Consider the following 10,801-nt stretch of genomic DNA (forward strand, 5'->3'; position numbering starts at 1 on the left):
CACATCCCCAGCCCCAAAATTTTAAAGTGTATCAAAAGCATAAAGGAGGGCTGGGGCTGAAGCCCAGCGGTAACACACTTGCCCAGCATGCATGGGGCCTGGGATGGATCCTTAGGATTGAAAAAAAAAAAAAAAATCACGTAAAGAAAACCAGGTACAGTGCCACTCACAGGTGGTCCCAGCTACTCAGGGAGGCTGAAGCAGAGGATCTCAAGTTCAAGGCTTACCTCTGCAACTTGGTGAGACCTTGTCTCAAAATAAAATATTTTTTAAGAAGGAGTTGGGGGGGCTGGGGTTGTGGCTTAGAGGTAGAGCACTTGCCTGGCATGCGTGAGGCACTGGGTTCAATCCTCAGCACCAATAAAATTTAAAAAAAAAAAGGTATTATGTCCACTTACAACTAAAAAATAAATATTTTTTAAAGAGGGGGGAGATTAGGGGCCAGGAGCGGTGGCACATACATAATCCCAGTGGCTTGGAAGGCTGAGGCAGGAGGATCATGAGTTCAAAGCCAACCTTAGCAAGGCACTGAACACTCATTGAGACTCTGTCTGAACATAAAATACAAAAGAGGGTTGGGGATGTGGCTCAGTGGCTGAGTGCCCCTGAGTTCAATCCCTGGTACCAAAAAAAAATAGTGGTTGGGGGTGTGGCTCAGTGGTAGAACACCCCTGGGTTCATCCCCAGCATAGGGAGAAAAAAGAAAAAGCATAGAAGTGGGGCAGTCTGGATCCCCTTCAAAGGAGGTGCAGTAGAGCCGGGAATGGCTTTCTAATTATTCTCACCGGCTGAATTGTTTCTGGCTTGTTATTGTTTCTCTTTGTGGGTTTGTTTTTGAGCAGTACTGCAGCCAGACTGACCTGCACAGTTTAGAGTTATTCAGGACCAGCTGTGGCAGGAGGTGTAACCTGTCAGACTTTCATTTGCCACCCTTTAGGAGAGAGTCCGCGTAAGGATGGTGCCAGAGGCATGTGTGAACACGATCCTGCTGAGCCCGAAAGTGTCAGTTTCCCTTGCCCCTAAGAGCCAACTATTTCAAAAAGATGCCAGACACTGGCCAACAACTTTGAAACTCGGATAATGGAAATGTGCTATTGTGATGCCACCACTGTTCCAGGGGCGGTGGCACAGCCTGTGGTCCCAGCTACTCCAGAGGTTTAGGTCAAGGATGGTGTGAGCCCACAAGTTCGAAACCAGCCTGGGTAGCACAGCCGGCCTCTGTCTTTAAAAAAAAGGAAGTCATCACCCAGGACAAGCAGATCTTCTCAAGTGGCAGCCCCTTCCCTTCCGGAACTACACAGGTCGTCTATGGTCTCAGCAAGTCCAAAATCCACACAGCCAAGTTCTGATCAGGGTAGTGCTGATGCCTGGGCTTCCCAGCCACCCCTGGGTCTTGGCAAACAAGGGACGGCCAGGATCCAGTGCTCCTTGTCTTAAACCGACAACCAACGTATGGAACTCATTATCGGCCTTCCTGCCAAGCTGGGCACACCCAGGCTTCCCCCATCCACTACAAATTCGGTCCAGAAGATCTTTTCCCAGCACCCTCCTGCCTGCCTGAGCCACAGCAACCAGTGGCAGCCCAGTTCAAAGGCCATCTCCACCATCCCCCAGCCTCCGCCATGAATCCCAGGCCTGGACTGTACCTCTTTTGGCATTTGTTCTCTACCTGAAAGGGGTTCGCAATCATCATCGGAAAGTATCTGTCCCCCCAGAGTTCACATGTTGAAATTCTATCCCCCAAGGAGGAGGACCTTTGCCAGGTGATTACTTCTTGAGAAGGGAGTTCCTGTGGGGGAGGTTAGTGTCTCTGTCAAAGCAGCCCCAGCTCTCTGTCCCTCTTCCTCACCATGTGGGGACTAGACAAGATGCCAGCAATCTGCCACCTGGGACAGGGCCCTCACCAGAGCCTGACCCTGCTGGTTCCCTTCCAGGCTCCTCAAACAAACGCCTCTGGTTTACAAGCCACTTGTCCCTGTCCTCTGTTAGTCCCAACTAAGGCAGGGCTCTTTGCACACAGGTCTCCTTTCCACAATAGACTGGCTCCCCCCCCCCATTTCTTCACTCCTACAGACAGTCCCCACCCCATACCCTCCACAAAGCCTTGGGTGACAGCCCAGGGGAGGCGCCCTTGAAGAGCTTGAGGGACAAAGCCTTGATGACTACACAGGGAGGTGGGGTCCGGAGACAATCCCTGCCTTTCTGTGGGACCAGAGGAATAACAGCTTCCTGCTCAGTGGGAGGGAAGCCTGAACACTTTGGATAAACCAGGAGGCCCCCCGCTGAGAGTTTGGTCCCTTCAGAGACACTGGGCAATACCTGGAGACAAATTTGATTGTCACGGCTGGTACCTGTGGTTGGAGGCCGGACATGCTGCTCACCTTCCTGCATTGCCAAGACAGCCCACAACAAAGATTCTGTGAAGACCAGAAATAACCAATGCACTGCACACTTAAATGCTCAGATTGTACAGGATCTGTACAATTAACTTTAATACAGCTGCTTTTTAAAAAGAACAAAACAAAACTTCAGGCCGGTGGGTGCAGTTCAATGGTAAGGTGCTTGCCTATCATGCATGAATCCCAGCAACAAAAGCAAAACAAAACAAAACAAAACAAAAATGGGTGCAGGTCAAAAGGGCCTGCTCAGGGGGTCAGATGGGGACATCTGCATGAGGAACTTCTACTCCGACACAGATTTAGTCAAGCCAGCTCCTTGACTAGATTATTTGGAAGACTGAGGTCTGGAGGGGCAGCCTATACTGGCAGGGAGAAGAGGGACGGGAGTAGTTGGGGAGGGCGGCACTCAACACCATTTTTATGACAAGGACGGACTTCCTGGGGGCCCAGAGAACGCTAAGGAGGCAGGTGGGCTTGGGCGTTATCCATTCAAGAAGAATGGCCTGTTGGCAGGTTTGTACTCTTCTACTTCAGTTTTCTCTTTGGTTCCTAATTCATTCAATGCCTTCTAAAAGTTTCCAACCTAGTCCTAGTGCAACGGTACACACTTATGAACCCAGCAACTTGTGAGGCTGAGGAAGGAGGATTCCAAGTACAAGACCAGTCCCGAGGGGCTGGGGATGTGGCTCAAACGGTAGCTCGCTCGCCTGGCATGCGTGCAGCCCCGGGTTCGATCCTCAGCACCACATTCAAACAAAGATGTTGTGTCCACCAAAAACTAAAAAATAAATATTAAAAAAAAAAAAAAAGACCAGTCCCGATAATTTAGCAAGATCCTGTCTTGAGAAAATTAAATGCAGCTGGGGACCTAACTAAGGGTAGAGGATCCCTTAAAATTAAAATACACAGAGATTCCATCTCGCTTGAATCAAAATGGCAATTATAACTGCAGCCCCTGGTTCAATCCCCAGTTTCAAACAAATGAAAACAAAAAAACTTGGTCTCAGGGATTTAAGATTATCCCACTTCTAAACCTGGAGAGCCAGAGAAACAGAGGCAGCCATGAATGCCCGGCAGGAGGGATTGCGGTGGTGGCAGCAGTGGGTGCTGAAGCATGAGGAAGGGCCAGGGTCCTAGAGTACAGAGAGATAGGAACTTAGGGACACTCATGACCCCTGGCACTGCTAATCTGGGTGTTCCCTAAGTTCCTCCTGACTTGTGCACTGTTCCGGGTTGAATTGTGTGCTCCCTTCAAAGTATTCAGGTCCTAACCCCCATACCCATGACTCTGACTTTTTTTGAAAATAGGGTACTGCCGAACATAGACAAGTTAAAATGAGGGCAACTGGAGCCAGGTGTCGTGGCGTGGCTTGGGAGGCTGAAGCAGAAGGATCACAAGTTCAAAGCCAGCCTCAGAAACTTAGCAAGGCCCTAAGGAATTTAGAGAGACCCTGTCTCTCAATAAACTATAAAAAGGGCTGGATGCCGATTGGTGGTTAAGTGCTCCTGGGTTCAATTCCTGATACAAAAAAAAAAAGTTGGGGGGCCATACTGGAGTAGGGAGGACTCTAACCTAAAGACAGGTGTCTTATAAAAAGAGGAAATCAGGGTCTAGGGTTGTAGCGCAGCTTGGTGAAACAATATATGCTTGGCACTTGCAAGGCACTGGGTTAAAAAAAAAAAAGGAAATTTGTCACAGAGAAGAGGGCACGTCACATAGAAACCAATATCAGAGTGATACACGGACAAGCAAGAACACCAAGGATTGCCAGCTAAACAAAAAGCTGGAGACGGGCTGGGGCTGTGGCTCAGTGGTAGAGCGCTTGTGTAGCAAGTGTGAGGCATTGGGTTCGATCCCCAGCACCACATAAAAAATAAAATAAAGATATTGTGTCCATCTACAACTAAAACAAACAAACAAACAAACAAAAAGCTGCAGACAGAAGTGCGACAGGTTTGTCCTTGGATTCTCTGAAAAGAAATGGCCTGTTGGCATCTTGGTTTCCAATTATGGCTTACTGAATAGTGAGAGAACGTGTGTGTGTGTGTGTGTGTGTGTGTGTGTGTGTGTGTGGCAGTACTGGGGACTGAACCAGAGCCTCGTGCATGAGGTGCAGGTGCTCCAACACTGAGCCAAGCCTCTGCTGTTTTTAAACTATCCAGCTTCCGGACACTCTGACCTTAGACCCTTCTTGTGGCAGATCCTGAGGTTGACAGGTCCTGGCCCCTCCTGGGGATGTAGTATCAGTGGGAGAGAACTTGCCTAGAATGTCAGGGGCCAGTGTGTGGGGGGGTGCCAGGTGGGGGGGACTCTGTTCTTTTTTTTTTTTCTCCCAGTATTGAGATTGAAGGGGCACTCTACCACTGAACTGCAACCCCCACGCCTTTTTTTGTTTGAGACAGGATCTCACTAAGTTGCCCTGGCTGGTCTTGAATTTGTTAAGCTCCTGCCTCAGCCTCCTGAGTAAATGGGATTACAGAACTGGGCCACCATGCCCAGCAACATAGCATCTTTCTAAAGTAGGCATTCTTCCAGGCACGTTGGAGCACACCTGTAATCCCAATGACTCAAGAAACTGAGGAAGGAGGATTGCAAGTTCAAAGTCAGCCTCAGCAATTTAGTGAGACCCTAAGCAAATCAGCAAGACCCTATCACAAAAAAAGGTGAGGGGGTGCTGGGGATGATGTTATCTCAGTGGTAGAGCACTTGCCTAGAATGTTGAAGGGTCTGATTTCAATTCCCAGTCCTGGAGGGACTAAAACGGGAGAAAGTGCCAGTCCATGCTAATTTTTTTTAATATATTTTTTTAGTTGTAGTTGGACACAATACCTTTATTTTGTTTATTTTATTTTTACATGGTGCTGAGGATAGAACCCAGTGCCTCGCACATGCTAGGCAAGCGCTCTAACCGCTGAGCCACAACCCCAGCCCCTCCATGCTAACTTTTGATGTTGACCTTGATCACCTGGTTAAAATGGGGTTCAGCAGGATTCTCCACTGTGAAACTACTCTTTTGCTTCTTTTACAAGAAAGTCTCTCTTTACAATCACACGTAAGAAGTGGGAAACTATGCTCCACCTTGGAGAATCTACAAAGATTATTTGGAAGTCTCCTGAATGAGGAATGTGCCTACTCTTCTCCATTATTCATTTACCCAATTACTCATTAGTATTAACATGAACTCATGGATTTGTTTTTTTATACTTTGGGTTCATGTGAATCTTAACCCATGCCTCCTCTTGGGGAATTCCCAATCCTGCCCTGACGCACCTTAGGTGCCTGCAAGAGTCTATTGACCAGACTAAATTCCTTAGATAGGGACTTTGGGGGTGACGTCAACTTCCCATTCCAAGTCTAGAAAAGTCCAACTTCCCCACTGGGGGTAAATAAAGTCGCTAAGGGGCAAAAACATACACACATCAGCAGTTACTTTCTCTGCAGTCAGCAGCTCACCACCTTTGCTAACGGTGCCAAGGAGGTCTGGAGTTGAGAGTAAAGGTGCTGGTGTGCCAGATCTGAGCCCGCCCACTCCCCATGCGTCCCGGACTGGGCAAGGGTGGGTGGGAACTCTTTCCCAGATTCCTTCCTGTGTCCCCTCTCAATTCCCTGCCCTCGTTTCTTTGACACTCTTTCAGCAGCGCTTCCCTCAAAGCGCGAGGGGTGGAGGACCCAGGCAGGGCGGGCGCGCAGAAGCCTCTTCAAGTCAGGCGGGGCCCGACATCCGAGGACCCGCGAGCGGGCTGCGCTGAGGCGGGCCGAGCCGAGGGAGGGACGTGGGGGGCGGGACCCTTGGCCTTTGTCCCAAAGGGCGGTGCCAGGGCGCGAACGGTCCGAGTCCCTCCCAGGCGGGAGCAGAACAGGCGGCGCCAGGCGGCCGCGGAGCCATGGACGGCAGCGGGCCCTTCAGCTGCCCCATCTGCCTCGAGCCGCTTCGGGAGCCGGTGACGCTGCCCTGCGGCCACAACTTCTGCCTCGCCTGCCTGGGCGCTCTCTGGCCGCACCGCAGCGCAGGAGGCACTGGCGGTTCCGGAGGCGCAGCCCGCTGCCCTCTATGCCAGGAACCTTTCCCCGACGGCCTGCAGCTCCGCAAGAACCACACACTGTCCGAGCTGCTGCAGCTACGCCAGGGCTCGGGCCCCGCCATGCCCTCCCCGGCCCCAGCCCCTGCACGGCGCCCGACGCCGGAGCCCTCAGCGCCCAGCGCTCAGCCAAGCGCTCCGGAACCGTCTGCTCCGTGCGAACCGGAGCCCTGGCCCGCCGGGGAAGAGCCCGTGCGCTGTGACGCGTGCCCCGAGGGCGCGGCCCTGCCTGCGGCGCTCTCCTGCCTCTCCTGCCTTGCCTCCTTCTGCCCCGCGCACCTGGGCCCGCACGAGCGCAGCCCCGCACTACGCGGGCACCGCCTGGTGCCACCGCTGCGCCGGCTGGAGGAGAGCCTGTGTCCGCGCCACCTGCGGCCGCTGGAGCGCTACTGCCGCGTCGAGCGCGTGTGCTTGTGCGAGGCCTGCGCCGCCCAGGAGCACCGCGGCCACGAGCTCGTGACGCTGGAGCAAGAGCGCGCGCTCCAGGAGGTGGGGTGTGGGCACCTTAGGTGGCCGGCGGGGGGAGACTGGCTGTGCGGGAGCAGGCCGAGGGCCGTGGACCCTACACTCTTCTTGGGTTGTGTCTTAATCTCCTCTGAGGGTCTTTACACTCCCTGCTTGACAATGTTTGTCGCTCGCGCTGGTGGAGATGGGAAGGTGGGAAGGAGGGACTAGTGAGATTGCTAAAAAGGACGCGAAGGGCGAGCAGGAGCAGGAGATTTGAAGCCAGGTTAGTGTCCTGGGGATGTGAGGCGGCTGGAAGCCGGGTTAGCCCCCAGAGCCTGGTAGGGGCCGGAGCTGCTGGTTCCTGCAAAGGCAGCAGAGCTGATGACGCTTGGCTCGAGCCAGTCCCAGCTCAGATTGCCCTAGGATGAGGCAGCCACTTTGGATGGGTGTGGCAGGCGACAGGAGTGCGACAGAGGGTGGGCTGGACACACAGATCCTCTGTCTAGCTGTTCCGGGGCCAGGCAGTGGTGGGAACATGTGCGCAGCGTCCCGACCCGCTACCTCCCGCCCCCAGTTTCCTTTGGCCTCTTGCCGGGTCCAGACGCCTCTGGCCTTGGGATTTTCCGTCTCTCCTGCCTGGAGCAGTGACTCATAAGACCCAGGGGATTTGCCCGGAATCCCCTTTTTTCAGGCCTGGATTGGGGATGCAGGCTCTTTGGGGACAGTGATCCCCACGGATTATGTCCTCTTGTGTGATCACAGTCTCACCTCACTTTCTTCCTCGATGGAGGAAATTCTCAAATTAATTTCAGCAACACTGAGATGGGTGGATAGCTGATGGCCCTGTCTTGGGGGCTGATCAGAGGAGAAGCAGACACCCACAGTCAGCCTGCCCCTCACCAGGAATTTGGTAATGGACCATCCTGGCACCCCTGGCATATTATGGGATATGATGGCCACTCTGATCCCACTGATCCACAGATATCTTTCCCTCGTCACCATTCCCCTCTCCCCTGGCAAGTCCTGGGACCTTTGTAGGGCTGGGGCCTCTGCCAGACCTGGTACTCAAAGAGGTGTCATCCACAGGCTGAGCAGCCCAAAGTCCTGAGTGCTGTGGAGGACCGCATGGATGAGCTGGGTGCATGCATTGCCCAGTCCCGGCGCACGGTGGCCCTCATCAAGGTCAGACCCTCCCTAACCCCCATCCCTGTGCACTGGCAGCAAGACCTTTCAACATGGTACAATCACTCCAAACAAGACCATGCTCAGGGCACTATCAGTCCCCATTAAGCATGAGCATCTCCCCTGACCTGTCCCAGATCCAGCTCCTGCATTCCCCCAAGAGGGCAGGGTGGGCATGTGGAGTCAAAGGCCAGGCCTGTTCCCTGCCCTCACTGCTGCCTCCACTGCTGTCCTTGCAGAGCGCCGCTGTAGCAGAGCGGGAGAGGGTGAGCCAGCTGTTTGCCGAGGCTGCTGCCACCCTGCAGGGCTTCCAGACAGAGGTGCTAGGCTTCATCGAGGAGGGGGAGGCTGCCATGCTGGGCCGCTCCCAGGGCGACCTTCGGCGACAGGAGGAACAACGCAGCCGCCTAAGCCGGGCCCGCCACAACCTCGGTCAGGTCCCTGAAGCAGACTCAGTCAGCTTCCTGCAGGTGAGGGCCACCCTGGGGCCACCGTGGTGGGAAGTGGAGGTGGGGTCAGGGAGTGCTTGGCTTTCTGGGGCTGTGCCAGCCTCCTGGTGGTGCTGCCCCACCCCGGCCTGGAGGAACTGTGTCCAGTGGAGACTTAACCAGCACCTGTCTGGCACAGGAGCTCCTGGCACTACGGCTGGCCCTGGAAGAGGGGTGCGGCCCTGGACCTGGTCCCCCCAGGGAGCTCAGCTTCACCAAGTCCTCCCAAGCTGTCCGGGCAGTGAGAGATGTGCTGGCCTCGGCCTGTGCCAGCCAGTGGGAGCAGCTGCGGGGGCTGGGCAGCGATGACGGGCCACAGAAGCTGGGCTCAGAAGGTGAGTGTCCCACAGATGACTCACTGTTCCCTGGGCTCCTCACACAGGCCTCCGGGCCTGGTCCCCATTCAGGATGGAGGAGGGAAACTGTGCCTGGTACAGGAAGGGACCCCAAACCCGCCAGGGACTGGAGCCACCATCCTCTGTTGACCAGCCAGCTCTTTGGCGACAGCCCAGCTTCTAGCTTCAGAGGGGCTGAGACCCAAGGAGCAAGTGGAGTACAATTCAGGCACAGACCTGTCTGAGCCCACGAGGTGGCATGGGTGGGTGTGTATCTGTCCCCAGGTGGCTTTGAGAGGAAGGCAGGCAGAGGGAGTTGCAGTCACAGGTTCTGGGGTGTTCGGCCTAGCCTTGGGAGTCTGGGGGATGTGCTTGCCACTGTCCCTTCTTCTGCAGCTGACAGCGAGTCCCAGGACCCCGATAGCACGAACCACCTGGAGAGTGACATTCCCAGGGACTATTTCCTCAAGTGTAAGTAGACACTGCCTTCCTGTTCCCATGGGGGTCTCATAGACAGGCCCTAGCATGGTCCTGACATCAGGAGGTTGGACTCCCCTCCATAGTTCCTGGGGTGAAAGAAGTCAGCTTGGTGTTGAGTCATGCTGGTTGCAATAGGGGGGTGAGGCTGTGTTTAAGGGGGGTGGGCACCTGTGGGGGGACCATATCTGAGTCTGGCCCTGAGCCCTGCGTCTCTCTTCCATCTGTGGGTTCAGTCGCCTACATCGTGGACTTGGATAGCGACACGGCAGATAAGTTCCTGCAACTGTTTGGAACCAAAGGAGTCAAGAGAGTGCTGTGTCCCATCAATTACCCTGAGTCGCCCACCCGCTTCACCCACTGCGAACAGGTGCTGGGGGAAGGCGCCCTGGACCGTGGCACCTACTACTGGGAGGTAGAGATCATTGAGGGCTGGGTTAGTGTGGGGGTCATGGCCGAAGGCTTCTCCCCACAAGAGCCCTATGACCGGGGCCGGCTGGGCCGCAACGCATACTCCTGCTGCCTGCAGTGGAATGGACGCAACTTCTCTGTCTGGTTCCACGGGCTGGAGGCGGCTCTCCCCCAGCCCTTCTCACCCACGGTCGGAATCTGCCTGGAGTATGCCGACCGGGCCTTGACTTTCTATGCCGTTCGCGATGGCAAGATGAGCCTTCTGAGGAGGCTGAAGGCCTCCCGGCCACGCCGGAGTGGTGTTCCGGCCTCTCCTGCCGACCCCTTCCAGAGCCGCCTGGACAGCCACTTTGCAGGGCTCTTCACTCACAGGCTCAAGCCGGCCTTCTTCCTGGAGAGTGTGGATGCCCATCTGCAGATCGGGCCCCTCAAGAAGTCCTGCATATCCGTGCTAAAGCGGAGGTGATGTGGGGCTTCCACCCCTCAGGGAGGAGGACCCCTAGCCTTGTTTCTGGAAGAGAAAGCTTCAGCTGGGATGGATCCAGTCTGTCCCAACCCCTCCTTTTCCAGGTTTTTAGACCAGTGCCAGACACACAGTAGGTGCTCAATAAACTAAACGTTTGCTGAATGGATGACTCCCTTTTTAGTCACTCTTTTTAAGAATCCACAGGACTTCTCAGCTTTTAACAGCTGGCCTAATGTGGGCAGGTGAGAGACGAACAGAGCCCCTTCAGGGCACCCCCACTCCCTAGTGGTGGCTTCTTCCACAGGCTCCAGCCCCACAGCCACCCTGGGGTCTCCCATGTTTGCTCTGGACAGCCCAGCTCTTACCAGCTCTTTTCATCCTTGAAGCCACAGCCAGGTCTGGACCTGCCCTTTGCCGGCCAGAATAAAACACAGAGGTCACCCTCGCCCCCCAAAGAGCAGAGCAGGACACCTGGGGAAGGATAAGAGTGGAGACCGGGGCTTCTTTCACATACAC

General features: G+C 54.7%; 1 protein-coding gene across 1 annotated transcript; it reads left to right on the forward strand.

Moving 5' to 3' along the window:
• The first annotated feature begins 6,214 nt into the window (after positions 1–6,214).
• Trim47 (tripartite motif containing 47) lies at positions 6,215–10,447 on the forward strand. The gene is made up of 6 exons (XM_078041658.1): positions 6,215–6,968; positions 8,013–8,108; positions 8,348–8,578; positions 8,736–8,931; positions 9,328–9,402; positions 9,645–10,447. Exons 1-6 carry the CDS (start codon positions 6,285–6,287, stop codon positions 10,283–10,285), a joined length of 1,923 nt encoding a protein of 640 aa, XP_077897784.1. The 5' UTR covers positions 6,215–6,284; the 3' UTR covers positions 10,286–10,447.
• Positions 10,448–10,801: the final 354 nt, after the last annotated feature.

Source organism: Ictidomys tridecemlineatus, chromosome 3 (genome assembly GCF_052094955.1).
Source record: "Ictidomys tridecemlineatus isolate mIctTri1 chromosome 3, mIctTri1.hap1, whole genome shotgun sequence".
NCBI lineage: Eukaryota > Metazoa > Chordata > Mammalia > Rodentia > Sciuridae > Ictidomys > Ictidomys tridecemlineatus.